General features: G+C 41.3%; 1 protein-coding gene across 1 annotated transcript in view; it reads right to left on the bottom strand.

Annotated features, from left to right (window-relative positions):
- Nucleotides 1-17,377, bottom strand: part of LOC139410927 (tetratricopeptide repeat protein 28-like) — a 344,871-nt gene extending 327,494 nt beyond the window's left edge. Inside the window, exons 1-2 of the mRNA XM_071156594.1 lie at nucleotides 17,060-17,377; nucleotides 14,031-14,330 (exon numbers count right to left, since the gene is read on the bottom strand). Of these exons, the coding sequence (XP_071012695.1) occupies nucleotides 14,031-14,330; nucleotides 17,060-17,089 (330 nt within the window). The 5' untranslated portion in view covers nucleotides 17,090-17,377. The remainder of the gene's footprint in view (nucleotides 1-14,030; nucleotides 14,331-17,059) is intronic.
- Nucleotides 17,378-19,063: the final 1,686 nt, after the last annotated feature.

Raw genomic sequence — 19,063 nt, forward strand, 5'->3', positions numbered from 1 at the left:
CTTGAATTGGCGTCGGTAGTTATCAGGCGAGGGGATAGCTATAGATGCTGTAGGTAGAAAGTGTGTACGATAGGTTTTCGTGCATGCCGATGCAATAGTTGTACAACTCCAAGGGTCAATGCCTCATCTTTGATTACCTCTTCTCTGAAGATTACCACTTCTCCTTCACGAAGTATAACCACAACATTGTCGCAGTATGATTCCATCTCTTTATGGAAATCAAAGGTGCCATGTCTTACTGTCTCATACCACGTCATGAATCTCTCACGCTCTTTGGGAGACATTTGATCACACCCGTACATTTCGGGGCTGGGATAAGATCCAATATAATGTAGATTCTCCTCAGATGTGAAGAAGTGGGGGAACCAGCCTTTCAAAACCCAAGACCTCTGGCATTTGAGCCAATCTCATGGGTAAGAAGCTTAAACTGTCAATGTATCTCTGGTTGAAGGCCGGGTCTACAAAACACAAGATTTTACTATCTTGAGCTATGACACTGGTGCACAGTGTTTCCTCTGACACATTGGTGCGGCTGGCTTCCGGGTTGGATGCACGCTGTGTTAAGAAGCAGTGCGGCTTGGTTGTGTTTCGGAGGACGCATGGCTTTCAACTTCGTCTCTCCCGAGCCCGTACGGGAGTTGTAGCGATGAGACGAGATAGTAACTACTAACAATTGGATACCACGAAATTGGGGAGAAAAGGGGATTTTTAAAAAATGTAAAAAATAATTTGGTGATTGACAGAGTCGAAAGCCTTGGCCAGGTTGATAAATACGGCTGCACAGTAATGCCTCTTATCGATGGCGGTTATATAATTTAGGACCTGTGGTGCACCCATGACTAGCTCTGAAACCAGATTGCATAGCGGAGAAGGTACGGTGGGATTCGAAATGGTCGGTAATCTGTTTGTTAACTTGGCGTTCGAAGACCTTAGAAAGGCATGGTAGGATAGATATAGGTCTGTAGCAGTTTGGGTGTAGAGTGTCTCCCCCTTTGAAGAGAGGGATGACCGCGGCAGCTTTCCAATCTTTGGGAATCTCAGACGATACGAAAGAGAGGTTGAACAGGCTAGTAATAGGGGTTGCAACAATTTTCGGCAGATCATTTTAGAAAGAGAGGGTCCAGATTGTCTAGCCCAGCTGATTTGTAGAGGTCCAGATTTTGCAGCTCTTTCAGAACATCAGCCATCTGGATTTGGGTGAAGGATAAATGGGGGAAGCTTGGGCGAGTTGCTGTGGGGGGTGCAGGGCAGTTGACCGGGGTAGGGGTAGCCAGGTGGAAAGCATGGCCAGCCGTAGAGAAATGCTTATTGAAATTCTCAATTATAGTGGATTTATCGGTGGTGTCAATGTTTCCTAGCCTCAGTGCAGTGGGCAACTGGGAGGAGGTGCTCTTATTCTCTATGGACTTTGCAGTGTCCCAGAACTTTTTGGAGTTTGTGCTACAGGATGCACATTTCTGTTTGAAAAAGCTAGCCTTTGCTTTCCTAACTGCCTGTGTATATTGTTTCCTAACTTCCCTGAAAAGTTGCATATCACGGGAGCTTTTCGGCTATGCCATTAAACTCTGGAACTGTTTTAAAGTCACCAACTGAGTTCGGAAGAATGCCTGTATCTTCGCAGCGACTGGTTTTACACCATCCAAAGTGTAATTAAAAACTTCTTAGGGCTGAAATCTCGTTACCGGTATCGATATGACAACAGCCAGTAAAAGTGCAGCGTGCCAAATTCAAAACAACAGAAATCTGAGGAATTAAAATTCCTCAAACATACAAGTATCTAATATCATTTTAAAGGTAATCTTGTTGTTAATCCCACCACAGTGTCCGATTTCAAATAGGCTTTACAGCGAAAGCACCACAAACGATTGTTAGGTTAGAACCAAGTCACAAAAACACACACAGCCATTTTTCCAGCCAAAGAGTGGAGTCACAAAAATGCTTTACAGAAAAAGCAAACCATGCAATAATTTGAGTACGGCGCTCAGACAACAAATACATTATCCGCCATGTGAGTCAACAGAAGTCAGAAATAACATTATAAATAGTCACTTACCTTTGGTGATCTTCATCAGAATGCACTCCCAGAAATCACAGTTCCACAATAATAAACAATAAATGTTTGATTTTATTCGATAATGTCCATAATTTATGTCCAAATAGCTACTTTTATTAGCGCGTTTGGTAAACAAATCAAAACTCACGAAGCGCGTTCACTAGTTGCAGACGAAATGTCAAAAAGTTCCGTTACAGTCCGAAGAAACTTGATGTATTGAATCAATCTTTAGGATGTTTTTAACATAAAACTTCAATAAATATTCCAACCAGAGAATTCCTTTGTCTTCAGAAATGCAAATGGAACGGGAGATACCTCATGTGAATGCGCGTGACTGCTGGCAGACCTCTGACTCATTCCCCTCTCATTCAGCCCCCCTTCATAGTAGAAGCATCAAACAAGTTTCTAAAGACGGTTGACATCCAGTGGAAGTGCAACATGACCAATATCCCACTGTGTCTGACTGTGTCTTCGATAGGGGCTGAGTTGAAAATCGATCAACCTCAGATTTCCCACTTCCTGTTGGATTTTTTTCTCAGTTTTTTGCCTGCCATATGAGTTCTGTTATACTCACTGACATCATTCAAACAGTTTTAGAAACTTCAGAGTGTTTTCTATCCACATATACTAATAATATGCATATATTAGCAACTGGGACTGAGGAGCAGGCAGTTTACTCTGGGCACCTTATTTATCCAAGCTACTCAATACTGGCCCCCAGCCATAAGAAGTTAATAACTTCACTAAGCTAAAAGGGATATTCAACGTCGACTGAGGGACCTTACAGATAATTGTATGTGTGGGGTATAGAGATGATGTAGTCATTCACAAATCATGTTACACACTATTATCGCACACAGACTGAGTCCATGCAACTTATTATGTGACTTGTTAAAAACATGTTTAATCCTGAATTTATTTAGCCTTGCCATATCAAAGGGGTTGAATACTTATTGAATAAAGACATATTAGCTTTACATTTGTAATTAATTTGTAAACATTTTGAAAAACATAATTCCAATTCGACATAATGGGGTATTGTGTGTAGGCCACATCTCAATTTAATCAATTTTAAATTCAGTCTGTAACACAACAAAATGTGGAAAAAGTCAAGGGGTGTGCATACTTTCTAAAGGCACTGTATATCGTCCAACGAACTGCTTACCTGAAGGTTCCTTCTCGACAACGCAACAACAATTAGAAATAATAAAAGATACGAATACAAAACGCAACAACAATTAGAAATAATAAAAGATACGAATACAAACATAAAGTAAATGGCAATAGAATAGTGGGTGTGACAAGTGGGTGTGACACCTACTCCCGTTACCTGCTGCACTGCTGCTTGGATTCCACCTGGCAATCTGTTCACCATCTGGCCTGTCTCCCCTTGTTTGGTACAGGTACCCCCGCCACACTCCCCCCTCTCTCCCGAGCTTTCGCTCGCCTCCAGCACACATGCACTGTCGGGCGAGTGACTCTGAACTTACAATGACTAGTCTGAAGTCGTTATATTTTTTCTTGTGCTTTATGCTATTTACCTCATGAATTCTGCGTGCTTTGTTGACTATCAACTTTGGGACAGAATGTTTGTTCCCACCCTCGAACTCTGACTCTCTATTGGTTACACAGACTCTTGGCCTCCCATCCTATTCTAACCACCTCTCACTGGCTTTGTATTCATGTTACCTGATGAAATTGCTGTACAATATGATGTTGTTGCCATCTAATGCACATTCAAAATGTGCATGTACACCCTGGCCCATCTACTGTTGCTTGCCCCAATTCTGACTTGTACTCTGATATTTGATTCACTGATTTCTGCTCTCATAAATGCCTGGGTTTTCTGCACGTTAACACTAGAAGTTTATAACTTAAATTGATCAATTGAAAGTGTAGGTTCACAGCTCTAATCCAGATGTGTTGGTGATCACTGAGATGTGGTTAAGAAAGAGTGTTTTGAACACTGATGTTAAACTTGGTGGAGTGGCAATCTTTACCAAGGAACACCTTCAGTGATCGGTTGTCTCCACCAAATCTGTCCCCAAACAATTTGATTTGCTGGGTTTAAGCATCAAAATTTCAAATAGCTCTTTGTTGACTGTTGCTGGGTGTTATCATCCACCATCAACACTGGCATGTACCCTACTTGCCCTAAACTCTCTCCTGGCCCTTTACACTAAGTCTGAATGTGTCCTGCTAGGTGACCTAACCTGGGACATGCTTAAACCACCTGACCAAGTCCTAAAGCAACTGGACTCCCTAAATATTTCTCAGATTATTACCAATCCCACAAGGTATTACTCCAAACACTCAGAGGCTACTCTCCTTGATGTTAATCTCACTCTTCTCTAATGACCTTAGTGATCGCTGTTCTACAACCTGTGTTCGTAATGGCTGCTCAGTGAAACAAACTGTCCCGATTTGTCATAGACGCTTGCTAAAAGAACTTTAATGAGCAAGCCTTCCTTCATGACCTGGTCTCTGTAAATTGGTATAAAATGAGCTTGATCCCCCTCTGTTGAAGACACTTAGACCTTATTTTTTTATATTTTAGGTGGTATTGTTAATAAATACACCCCCATAAAGAAAATAATAATTACAAACTGGTTCAGCCCCTTGTTCGACCATGATCTGGCAGAGTTACTACACCTTAAGAATTCCATTTGGCGAAAGGCTCGGCACACACATACTCAGGCTGACTGGCTCTCGTTCAGGCAAATTAGAAATAAGTGCACTCAGGCTATCCAGAAAGCCAAAGTTAGTTACTTTATGAAGCAGTCCCTGCAGACCTGAAGAATAAACCCTCCTCCTCACAGCTACCCATGTCCCTTAATGTTGATGATGTGATTGTTACTGGAAAGGAGCACATGGCTGAGCTCTTTAATCACCACTTCGTTAAGTCAGGATTCCGATTGGACTCAGCCATGCCTCTTTGCCCATTTCCTCACCTCCCACCCTTTGTAATGCAACTAGCCCCGATGCTCATCCCCCTTTCCCCCCTGCCCTGCTACAAAGTTTCTCCCTGCAGGCAGTCACTGACACCGAGGTGCTAAAGGAGCTCCTTAAACCTGACCCCAAAAAACATCTGTCAGATGGTTTAGACCCTTTCTTCTTTAAGGTTGCTGCCCCCATCATCACCAAGCCTATCTCTGACCTTTTTAACGGGTCTCTCTTCTCTGGGGAGGTTCCCATTGCTTGGAAGGAAGCCACAGTGTGTCCTTTATTTAAAGGGGAGATCTAGCTGATCCTAACAGTTATAGGCCAATTTCTATTTTGCCCTGTTTATCAAAAGTGTTGGAAAAACTGTTCAATAATCAACTGACTTGCTTTCTTGATGTCAATAGTATTCTCTCTGGTATTCTCTTGCTTTCTTGATGCAATCTGGTTCCGCTCAAGTTATGGATGTGTCAATGTAACGTTAAAGGTCCTAAATGTCACCATTGCCCTTGATTCTAAGCAATGTTGTGCTACTATTTTTATTGACTTGGCCAAAGCTTTTGATACGGTAGACTATTCCATTGTTGTGGGCCGGCCAAGGAGTATTGGTGTCTCTGAGGGTTCTTTGGTCTGCTTTGCTAACTACCTCTCTCAAAGAATGCAGTATATAAAGTCAGAACATCTGCTGTCTCAGCCACTGCCTGTCACCAAGGGAGTACCCCAAGGCTCGATCCTAGGCCCCATGCTCTTCTCAATTTACATCAACAACATAGCTGAGGCAGAAGGAAGCTCTCTCATCCATGTATATGCAGATAATACAGTCTTATACTCAGCTGTCCCCTCCCCAGATTTTGTGTTAAACGCTCTACAACATAGCTTTCTTAGTGTCCAACAAGATTTATTTGCCCTTAACCTCTCTGGGATATGTCCCACCTGGCAAAAAGCTAGGGAAAATGCAGAGCACCAAATTCAAATAAATTACTATAAAAATCTAACTTTCATTAAATCACACATGCAAGATAGAAATTAAAGCTACACTTGTTGTGAATCCAGCCAACATGTCAGATTACAAAAAGGCTTTTCGGCGAAAGCAAACAATGCTATTATCTGAGGATAGCACCATAATAAACAAAGAGAGAAACCATATTTCAACCCTGCAGGCGTGACACAAAACGCAGAAATAAAAATATAATTCATGCCTTACCTTTGACAAGCTTCTTTTGTTGGCACTCCAATATGTCCCATAAACATCACAAATGGTCCTTTTGTTCGATTAATTCCGTCGATATATATCCAAAATGTCCATTTATTTGGTTACCTGTGAACTTTGCCAAAACATTTCAAACTACTTTTGTAATACAACTTTAGGTATTTATTTACGTAAATAATCAATAAAATTGAAGACGGGATGATCTGTGTTCAATACAGGAAGAAAACAAACTGAAGCATGCTTTCTGGTCACGCGCCTCTAACAGTACACTTCAAGTGACCCTCGTTCAAGATGGCCGTACTTCTTCATTACACAAAGGATTAACCTCAACCAATTTCTAAAGATTGCTGACATCCAGTGGAAGCGAAAGGAACTGCAAGAAGGTCCCTTAGAAATCTGGATTCCCAATGAAACCCCATTGAAAAGAGAGTGACCTCAAAAAAAAATCTGAATGGTTTGTCCTCAGGTTTTCGCCTGCTAAATAAGTTCTGTTATACTCACAGACATGATTCAAACGGTTTTAGAAACTTCAGAGTGTTTTCTATCCAAATCTACTAATAATATGCATATCTTATCTTCTGGGGATGAGTAGCAGGCAGTTGAATTTGGGCATGCATTTCATCCGGACGTGAAAATACTGCCCCCTGTCACCAAGAAGTTAACCTTGTTCTGAACACCTCAAAAACATAGGTAATGTGGTTTGGTAAAAATAATGCCCCTCTTCCCACTGGTGTGATTACTACCTCTGAGGGTTTAGAGCTTGAGCTAGTCACCTCATACAAGTACTTGGGAGTATGGCTAGACGGTACACTGTCCTTCTCTCAGAACATTTTAAAGCTGCAGACAAAGGTTACATATAGACTTGGTTTCCTCTATCGTAATCCCTACTCTTTCACCCCAGCTGCCAAACTAACCCTGATTCAGATGACCATCCTACCTATGCTAGATTACGGAGACAAAATTAATAGATTGGCAGGTAAAGGTGCTCTCGAGCGGCTAGATGTTCTTTACCAGTCAATCATCAGACTTGTCATAAATTCTCCTTATAGGACACATCACTGCACTCTATACTCCTCTGTAAACTGGTCATCTCTGTATACCTGTCGCAAGACCCACCGGTTGATGCTTAATTATAAAACCCTCTTAGGTCTCACCCCCCCTATCTGAGATACCTACTGCAGCCCTCATCCTCCACATACAACACCCATTCTGCCAGTCACATTCTGTTAAAGGTCCCCAAAGCACTCACATCCCTTGGTCACTCCTCTTTTCAGTTCGCTGCAGTTAGCGACTGGAACGAGCTGCAAAAAACACTCAAACGGGACTGTTTTATCTCCATCTCTTCATTCAAAGACTCAATCATGGACACTCTTACTGACAGTTGTGGCTGCTTCGCGTGATGTATCGTTGTCTCTACCTTATTGCCCCTTGTACTGTTGTCTGTGCCCAATAATGTTTGTACCATGTTTTGTGCTGCTACCATGTTGTGCTGCTGCCATGCTGTGTTGCTATGATGCTGTGTTGTCATGTGTTGCTGTCATGCTATGTTGTTGTTTTAGGTCTCTTTATGTAGTGTTGTGGTCTCTTGACGCAATGTATTTTTAATCCCAGCCCCCATCCCCACAGGAGGTCTTTTGCCTTTTGGTAGGCTGTCATTGTAAATACAAATTTGTTCTTAACTGACTTGCCTAGTTAAATTAAGGTTAAATAAATAATAATAATAAAATAAAAATTTGAGCTTAAGTATAATACAGGAAGGCACAATTTATAGTCCAATATTTACATGTGTATTGGGGAAGGGGGGGGGGGGATGGGCGAGTGTATACATTTAGCAGTATAATAAGAGTCTGGTAGCAGCAGTTGTGATGTGTGTGTGTGTGTGTGTGTTTGTCTGTCTGGGTGTGTGTGTGCATGAGTGAGTGCATGTGTGCTAAGGTGTGGAGAATCAGAGCAGGTGGTTAGTCCAGTTAAAGTGTTCAGCAGTCTGATGGTTTGTAGATACCAACAGGCTCAGAGACAATTTATATCAGACGTCATGCTCTGATACCGTCTGCCCGATGGTAAAGGAGAGAACAGCTCGTGGCTGGTGGGGGTGGGGTTCTTGATGATGTGTGCCTTCCTCAAGCACTGTTTTGAGTAGATGTCCTGGATGGTTGGGAGACGGTCCCTGTGATGTACTGGGCTGTCTTCACCACCCGCTGGAGGGCCTGGCGGTCGTGGATGGAGCAATTTCCGTACCAGGCAGTGATGCAACCGGTCAGAATGCTCTCGATGGTGCAGCCGTAGTATTTGGAGCGGACTCTGGGCAGCATGCCAAATTTCTTCAGCCGCCTTAGGAAGTAGAGACTCTATTGCGCCCTCTTGACAAGAGTGGTGGTGTTGTTGGTCCATGACAAGTCCTCAAACTCTACTGCAATCCCATTGATGTGGATTGGGGTATGTTCACTCCTCTGCTTCCTGAAGTCAACAATCAACTCCTTTGTTTTGCTGACGTGTTGGGAGAGGTTGTTGTCATGACACCACAATGCCAGTTCACTTACCTCCTCCCTATAGGTTGACTCGTCGTTGTTGGTTATCAGGCCTACAACCGTGGTGTCGTCAGCAAACTTGATGGAGTTGGCCATGCAGGCATGTGTGAACAGGGAGTACATCAGAGGATTGAGGACACACCCATGGGGAGCCCGTGTGTTAAGACTCAGTGTGGAGGTGCTGTTGCGAAACCTCACAGCCTGTGGTATAGCACACACACATGCTTTACTGATTGATCTCCATCTCCCTAACACCAACGACAAGCGTGAGGAGAACTGCCATTATAATAGTCACAAACCTTTTAGGTCATCTAGACTAGTTGGTAACAACAGAGTTTACAAAAGGTACATTACTTTGATTCATTAGCCCATTGATTCAACAACCCCATTTCTTACTAGCACTGACATTGGGGGAAAAAAGCCTGATATGCAGTTGACTCTCAGCTGTATTGGCTGCGTTTACACAGGCAGCCCAATTCTGATCTTTTCACATCGGAATTAGTCTGCCTGTGTAAACACAGCCATTAAGATGAATGCACCAACTGTAAGTCACTCTGGATAAGAGCGTCTGCTTAATGACTCAAAATAACGTTACATTTTTTTTTTTAATAATATATAAATTATCTGTTCTATAATCATGTCACTCAAACAACAATTTGAGGCCATTATTACTACATGTGAAACAAATAGATTCAGGCAAGCCTGTATTTCATATAACTGACTTATAGAACTTAAAGCTGCAATATGTAACTTTTTGGGTGTCCTGACCAAATTCACATAAAAATGTGAGAAATAGATCTGTCATTCTCATTAAATGCAAGTCTAAGAAGCGGTAGATCTGTTCTATGTGGGTTATTTCCATGCTTCCATTTTTGCGTCTTACTTTTGGTTTTGTACACCAGCCTCAAACAGCTGAAAATACAATATTTTTGGTTATGGAAAATATATTTCACAGTGGCTTAGATGGTACAATGATTCTCTACACCAGGTATTCCCAAACTGGGGTACGCGTACCCCCAGAGGTACGTGCAATGCCGTCGGGGGTACGCCAAATAAAAATGTGATTCACATTTAAAAATATATATATTTGTTTTTAATTCTTCACATTCTACAACAGGGCTATAAATTTGGGTGAGTTTTTTTCCCTCACCTGAGTAGCCTCGTTTCACTGCCAAAAATAAAATGAAACCATCTAGTGTTTAGTGAAATAACAACACAATGTCAAACACAGGTAGCCTAGTTGAGTAATTAACATCCAATCACCATTACTCTCTCGCGGGAATTCCATTAACAGTCTGTATGTAGCCAAACGTAGCTGCTGCTCATTCTGTTTGCTCGAAAATGGATAAAGGGTTAAAAAAAAGTAAGGCCCGCATCCATAAAGACACATACCAGCTCTACTGTTAGTACTGCTACAACCAGCACTACTACACCTGCACCTGTCGACGACACAAGTCATTCTGCTTCCACGAGCACATCCAATGTTAGCATCAGTAATTCTACATTTATTGTTAGCATGGACACTGACAGTTGTGAATCTGATGCAGCCGAAGAGCTACTGCCCCCTTACCCAGGAAAGCACCGAACAACAGACAGGGACGTTGGACCATCGAAGAGGTGTAAACATGATGAAAACTACATTGATTTACATTGGGAGTAGTGCCTTTCCTCGGCCACAGTGTGTTATATGTGCAAAAGTACTATCTCACAACTCAATGAAACCTTCACTCTTGTGCAGACATTTAGAAACAAAACGTGCCAATTTGCAAAATAAGCTACGGGAGTTTTTGGAGCGAGAATAGTAATACATGTATAAAATAAACAAATACCATTAATAAGAAGGGGTTAGAAGCATCTTATATGGTAAGCTACCAAGTGGCTAGGACAGGCAAGCTCCATACTATTGTGGAGGACTTAATTATTCCTGCTGCTGCGGATATGGCTGGGACAATGCTAGGAGAAAAGGCCCAAAAAAACTATACAGACAATGCCTTCATCAAACAACACTGTTTCACGATGCATCAGTGACATGGCAGGAGATTTTTGAAACAATTACTGCTTCGCATGCAAGCCAGTGAATTATATGCGATACAGCTGGATGAGTCAACAGACGTGGCGGGCCTGGCACAGCTCCTGGTATATGTCAGTTACGTTTATGGGGGGGGGTCAATTAAGGAAGATATCCTCTTCTGGAAACCAGGAGAGGATATTTTTAAAGTACTGGACCGCTTTGTGACATCAAATGTACTTTGGTGGTTAAGATGTGTTGGTATCTGTACTGATGGTGCAAAAGCCATGACAGGGAGACATAGTGAAGTGGTAACATGCATGCAAGAAGTTGCTCCCGATGCCACTTGGGTACACTGCAGCATCCACCGAGAGGCTCTTACTGCCAAGGGAATGCCTGACAGCTTGAAAGACATTTTGGACACTACAGTGAAAATGGTTCACTTTGTTAAAGCAGGGCCCCTGAACTCTAGTGTATTTTCTGCACTAAGCAATGATATGGGCAGCGACCATGTAACACTATTACAACATACAGAACTGTTCTGGTTATCAAGGGGCAAAGTATTAACACGTTTTTTTAAATTGAGAGACGAGCTTAAAGTTTTCTTTACTGACCATAATTTTCACTTGTCTGACCGCTTGCATGATGACGGGTTTCTCACATGACTGGCCTATCTGGGTGATGTTTTTTCTCGCCTGAATGATCTGAATCTAGGATTACAGGGACTCTCTGCAACTATATTCAATGTACGGGACAAAATTGAGGCTATGATTAAGAAGTTGGAGCTCTGCATTAACAAGGACAACACACAGGTCTTTCCATCATTGTATGATTTTTTTGTGTGCAAATGAACTCAAGCTTACGGACAATGTCAAATGTGATATAGCGAAGCACCTGAGTGAGTTGGGTGCACAATTACGCAGGTACTTTTCAAAAACGGATAACACAAACAACTGGATTCGTTATCCCTTTCATGCACTGTCTCCAGTCCACTTACCGATGTCTGAACAAGAGAGCCGCATTGAAATTGCAACAAGCGGTTCCGGGAAACTTGTATTCAATCGGAAGCCACTGCCATATTTCTGGATTGGGCTGCGCTCAGAGTATTCTGCCTTGGCAAACCCCGCTGTTAAGACACTGATGCCCTTTGCAACCACGTACCTATATGATAGTGGATTCTTGGCCCTCACTAGCATGAAAACTAAATACAGGCATAGACAGTGTGTGGAAAATTATTTAAGTGTGAGACTCTCCAATACAACTCAACATTTCAGAGTTATGTGCATCCTTTCAAGCACACCCTTCTCATTAACCTGTGGTTAATTTTCGATTAAAAAACAAGGTTTTATATGTAAGATGGTTAAATAAAGCGCAAAGTTATTGATTGTTATTATATTATTATTTGTGCCCTGGTCCTATAAGAGCTCTTTGTCTCTTCCCACGAGCCGGGTTGTGACAAAAACTAACACTCATTCTTATGTTTAATAAATGTATCGTATCTTGTGTGTGTAGCAGGCTTACAATGATGGCAAAAAACAACATTTCAGCATGCGCTGACCCTGGTGCTAGAGGGGGTACGCAGCTGAAGGATGAATGTTTGAAGGGGTACTGGACTATAAAAAGTTTGGGAACCACTGCTCTACACTATACTTGCTTGTTTTGTCACAAACTGTCACAACTTGTCACAAACAATTCGAATTTTAGCAACCAGGAAATGGCAGGGCGATTTCTGCATATTGCATCTTTAAGGCTGAGCTCTATCTTAGTTTTTTTCTTATCTTTGTCTGTACCAGACCAGAGGAACATTAACATTGATCTTTCTTTATGCAATCATCATAGAATTAAAAACTGATCGATAGTCAATCACCATAGCGACTATATCACTGCATGACTGTCACATCCCTATACCAAACACAGATTGGTAAGGCTAAGTGGGAGGCATTCCACCCATTTACATTTTTTCTTACCAATTTGGAAGATAACATTGAATAAATGTATTTTGTAACTAATCTCAGAGCCATATACTGTATAATGGCTCTGAAGAATATGTGACAAGACTGTCCCCTAGTGGTGATCAGAGACAGGATAACAATTCAACTACTGCCTGAATCACACCTGACACAAAATACTGCTCCTTGACAAACAGATTTGGGATGACACAGAAGCTGCAGTGTTGTCATAGTGCAAGCAGAAGCTAACCAAAGCATCAGGTATAACACTGTGTGTAATACGAGGATAGGCTGGCTCAGTACATCCCGCAGTCAGAGACCACAAGGTCGTCATTCATTGTACTGGCCTATTAAAATAGCTTTTAGCTATGGTTTTTGAGTCCAGCATCCGGCCTGTTGTCTGTTTTGAATATTTATTTTGTACTGTTTATTTATATGCACAGATGTATTGTGATGTATCTGACATCAAACAGAACTACCATAAGGTTCCCTCTCTTCCACACCATTCCCATCCTCTCCATCAACTCCCACCATGGAAATTGCTTTGACGCTGCTGGACTCTGTTAAATTCGGTACTTAGAAGTTTACAGACGACGACAATGTATCAACATCCTTCAGCCGTGAGAATGTGTTGGTGAATTGATTGATAACATCAATACGATAAATCAAGGTTTACTTTGTGAAACAAAAAGAAACAAATCAAATGTATTTGTCACATGCTCTGAATAAAATTAGATTTCATTAGTTTAGTTTTGTTTCACAAAATAAACATTGATTTATCGTACCTGAATATCAATCAAACTTGTGTCCTGACTTGTGTGTTAATGAGCATTAAAAACAATCACACATGTACACACACATACAGTCAAAATCCTGCTTTTTCTGCCTAATCATTCAGCCAAGATTCATTCTAGTTGGGTGCTGAGAGGAATGGCCCCCCTACTCAGCCTCTGTGGGGGGCAATGTGAAATCTATGGTAGGTCAAAAAACACGCCTCAGACAAGACCACAGATAAGACCTAGAAAGTCTTCTTCCTTACCTTCCTCAACCTTACATTTATCAACTCCACTGACGCACAACCAAAACGAGAAACAAATGAATTATTCAGCAAACCATAGCACATAGATCCCAACACCAAGTGGACACCCATTCTTGTAACTCAGACTTGTGCACAAATCTCCCACAAATCTTCAGTTCAATCAGGTTATGTGAGCCAGATCTTAAACCAATGAACGGTACCTGTGAAAAACAATGCACTATTCTGTTTTGGAATGAATTTAGCCATTTCTATTTTCACATATCCTTACTTATGAGGTTTAGATGGTGGTTCAGAGGGACTCACCTTGGGCCACTTGGGGTTGAGTAGACAGGCCTTGACAGCGTCGTCCAGGGAAGCCTGGTAGCGTCCCAATTTGAGAAGGGCTGCTGAGCGGTTGCTGTAGAGGATGCAGTTCTGTGGGTCGGCTCGAAGGGCGTCGCCATAGAGACTCACGGCAGCCTGGAAGTCACCGCGTTGGCAGGCCTCGTTGCTCTGCTGAACTCTCTCCATGAACTCTGCCTTGTTGAGGCCACATCGGCCCCCTTTCTCTTCAGCTTCACGCTGCGCAGCTCTGCCCACTGTCCGGGAGCCGAAGATTGAAAACTGGAGATAGAGGGCAAAGAAGTGGAGAAGTTCTATAATGAGGAAGGTTGAAAATGATAACCTTATAGAGTGAGGCAGGTCAAAAGCAGTGCAAAGTGAAATCATTAAACAACATTTAAAGAGGGAGATGAGAGCAGAAATGAAATAGTTTTCTGCTTTTACAGAGGATTTGGTATAATATAAACGCTGAGACAGAACTTGTCCTATCATTGATTCAGACCATTTCAAAGCCAAGTTTGCAGACCAGCAGAAACCCCTGACTCAGCATTAAATAAACAAAGTCAATATCTTCAGGCAATAGTTCACTATAAACCAACTCAAGATTTAGAATTACTCCGTTACCATTGCAGATCCCCAAAATACAGCTCTGTTTAGGTAGCAGAGGAGATCCAAGTCTTATTAGAAAATGACTAGTACGGAAATGTGTCAGCTGACCAGAGATGTTTTGTTAAGCATTATTCTATGACAAAACCCTCTGGGTTGTCCATCTGATGGAGCAACTTCCACAATACTTCAGTCATACCACACCTCCTCCAGCTGAATTCTGGGATAGCGCCGGCCTCCGGCCTGGTAATTACTTCCAGAGGTTGAGAGAGTAAAAGGGTAACACAGTAGGAAGGATAGACGTTGGCTATGAGTGAACTACAGTCAACATCACACTATTGTGGAAAGTGTGGTTTTGCTATTCCTTACTTTACATCCTTTCCCTGTGAAAATGTAATTACTGCAATTACAGCATCACTTAGGGCAGTAAAAATGCAAGAGAACTCTGATCTGAACAAACCCTATGCTAAATCATGTCTGCTGTTAAATGTCCTCCTTCGCTATGTGTTGTTTGTTTTGCATGCCGCCTTTGAGTGTTACAACTGGAGAGAAAGCATGTTGTAGTAGGATAAATAATGGGATTGGGGTAAATCTAGGCTAATTGGGAGTGTGCATAGCTGGTGCAGCCACCCACTGGTAAGGACATGGTTTAAGATAAGAGCTGGTTATGATCTAAGAATGCACATCAACCATTGGTAAATAACAGACTGGGTCCTGGTGTGGTTTGGGGGGCTGTTTTTTTTTTATGTCTGGGTGCATGTAAATGCATTTATGTTGTGAGCTTGTACATGAGAGTGTTTCTCTGAGTGTCTAAGGGGAGGTGGACAACTGGAAGCTGTGGAGTCAGATTTATACGCTTAGTCATCATCGGAGGAGGCGGATTGGCAGGTTTGCGTTCAAATCTAGTGACATCAAAAATAATACTGATGACAAATAACGTCTGCTGACATTCTATTCATATCAACCACTTTGGCTGATGGATGTATGAGTGAAGGTCCCCTCTGTGATCTAGACTACACTCTTGCAAAAAAGGCTTATGTTGTCCCCATAGGAGAACCCTTTTTGGTTCAAGGCAGAACCCTTTTGGGTTCCATGTAGAACCCTCTGTTGAAAGGGCTGTAAATGAAACCCAAAAGGGGTCTACATAAAACCAAAAGGGTTATACCTGGAACCAAACAGGGTTCTTCAAAATTGTTAACTTATGGGGAAACCATAGAACTCTTTTTTTCTAAGAGCGTAGGGTACATTCTGATCTCTGGCCTGTCACATCCTGAGGTATCTCTGTGGGCACTACACTGGGCAGGAAGGGTGGCGATTGAGGGAGAGAGAGCTGAGATAATGAAGAGCCTAAACTCCTAGGTGTCCCTATAGAGAAGATGGGGAAAACTCCCTAACATGTAATTCACAAGGACTGCAGAACAGAATGAGAGAAAACATACACACACACACACAAATGCACAACAGGAATCAGTGAGAGACATCTATTCAAATATCATGGTAAGTAACACCAGAGCACCAGTGTGGTGGTTTATGCCTTCTGACCAAAATAAAAACATGCCACATGCCAGCAATCACTTGATCCGCAACAAGTTACAGGGCATGAAAACTAGAGGGTTTATGTATTTTTTGCCATTGGTATAAGAATAACATTTAATTTTAAGAGATTATGATAATTCCATAGCTGATAAATGTTGCATGTAGGATCAAAGGTCCCACATGCACATGGCTCACTGACACTATGTTTCTACATTTTACATTAAGATATACAGTGTAGAAATAAATATATACATATTGTAAAAAATATGTACATGTATAAATATACAAATCTATGATTATTAAAGAGAATAGGCCTACTTACAAATGTTACCTGCCTGGAGTTTCAGTACTTAAATTCAAAGATTTCCAAATTAACTCACAATAGGCCTACATCATAGTACAATACTGGGATAGTGAAATGCATTAAACAGAATTAGGTTTAAATGCATTAAATTAGTAACAATGTTTGTAACAATGTTTCCATGCATCATCCGTGTAATAACTTTGTAAAAAGCTTAGCTGCACTGTAGTTAAAATGTATTGTAAAGTGGGACAGGTCTTGAATTCTGATTTGCAGCATTGATAGCGTCATTCAGGATGTTGTTCGATACCATCGTTAGCGTTGACCCGGCATCCTTTTGTTTAAAAGCTGACTGTCGACTCGCTTCATCTGGAGCCTAATAGCTAAGCATGACTGGAAAATCGATAGAGTTTATGACGTTCTTGCAGTGACCATATCCAGTCGACAGAGCAAAAGTGAACGTGATTGTTATTTGAAAACGACTCACTAACAAAATTAACTAGTATGGTAGGCCATATATTTTTTAAGTCATATCACTTTACAGCAGTTTTGTGCTCTGTTTGTTTACCTTTTCCTTTAAAGTTGCTTGCTTCTCCATCCTGTGTGTATGTAGGTTACTTGGCTTCTGCAACGAGCTTCTCTCATCCCATGATAAACGTCACTAAATGTAATGCAAAGTTAGTTTTTTCACCACCAACAAGTCTTCAATTCTTTCCAAAGTCTGTCGGTTTTAGTCAGATAGTCGAGAAACTGTAACAAATTCACCTTAAACGTGGTTTGTTTGCGTTTAAGAGAAACTTTTCTCAAGGAAAGTGCGCCATGTTGTCAAATTCTTGTTCCTTTTTTTCTCGACTTATCCCCTGTTGCCATAGCGGATTTCAGTAGAGCAGACGTATATTGAGCCAGTTTTATTGAATAGGCAGCCAGTCCAGCTAGCACATTTGGTTCCTTAGAAGTTGTAGGAACGTCAGTATTTGGTTTCCCATTTGTTCTGGGAACAAAGCCATATGTTTCCTGACCGGTAAAACGGAACCTTTTTATTTTAAATTTTGCCTGTTCTGGGAACATACATTTGTTAGGTTGCAGGGAGATTCTGAGAATGTTTTACTGTGGTTCCTTGAAAGTTTTTCCTGGGAGGTTTTATTAAAGTTCTGTGAATGGAAATTAATGAAATAACGTTCACAGAACATGTTTCAATAAGACTTAATAACACTGCTAGCTTAGTTTAACTGTTTTGAAATCCAAGCACAGATAGAACACATGGAATTGTATTTGCTTAGGCATTAATCATGCAAACACATTTATTTTATTGTGGCTTAGCATCAGTGAGATTCAAACCAACTGCGCCACCAGGATGGACCTAGCATTCCATGTTTTTATTTTTTACTCGAAACAATGTGTTCATTTTAGTCTATTCAAACAGATCCCAACAAGCACTCTTTAAGAACACACTTATATATATATATTAACCTTTATTTAACTAGGCAAGCCACTTAACATGATAGAGGATAGACAGAGTTTTGTTTATATTGAGAACAGAATGTACGTTTTTAAATAACATTATTCTAACGTTCTCTGAACGTTACTAAAGCTTTCTTTAATTTTTTTAATGGAAAGTTGTCTTAATGTTCTCAGAACAATTTGGGAACATTACTTTAAATAGAACCTTGAGGAAACCTGTAGGAAACGTTATTCTGAAGTATTGAAATTCCCACAGAAGAATGTTGCTTCTTAACGTTCCCATAACAATGTGAGAACGAGACCAAATAGAACCATGTGGAAACCTGTAGGAGACGTTATGCTGAAGCACTGAAATTCCCACAGAACAACGTTGTTTCTTAATGTTCTCTGAACTATTTGAGAACATTCCCAATGTGAAACGGGTTGGAGAAAGTTCCTAGAACATTACCAATATTGAAATGAAATGTAACCACGTTTGAACTTTTTGGAAACCTTCTGTTAAAGTAATGAAATACCATGAAAATTCTTTAAATGAGCTGAGAATGTTCCAAAGCCAAGCAACTATCCTGCACCATTCCCAGAAAGTTGTGGGAAGGTTGTAGGCTATGCAAAATAACCATAGGAAAACCACACTCTCACCAAGCTCTGAGAAACATATGGTTCTCAGAACATTATGTGCTAGCAGGGAGGCTACCTAGTGACAGTGGGGAGTTTGCCTACCATGTCTTCATTCCCTACACCTGTGTTTGTATTTGTTTAATGTGTGGTATTTATTCTAATCTAAACCACGTTGACCTTGAATATATAAAGAGTCTTCAAAACTCTGTGGAATGTTACTGCTCCTTCTCACCCTTGATTGGCCTACCCTCAGTGGAAATGCTCTTCGAGAGACAGATTTTCTTCCATGGCCAGCAACACTTCTCAATACATACTGAATATGTGTTGAATTGTTCAATGTCCCCATGCATGCCAGACAGTTCGATACTTTCTGCCATTGCCTGTAGAGTTTCTTGACAGTGTTATATTGAGGAATGTCTATGCATATCGGCATAGCTAGCCTATAGCAGGGGTGGGGGTATTATTCTGGGGCTAAAAAACACTCCAGGTCACG

The sequence above is a fragment of the Oncorhynchus clarkii genome, chromosome 6 (genome assembly GCF_045791955.1).
Source record: "Oncorhynchus clarkii lewisi isolate Uvic-CL-2024 chromosome 6, UVic_Ocla_1.0, whole genome shotgun sequence".
Taxonomy (NCBI): Eukaryota; Metazoa; Chordata; class Actinopteri; order Salmoniformes; family Salmonidae; genus Oncorhynchus; species Oncorhynchus clarkii.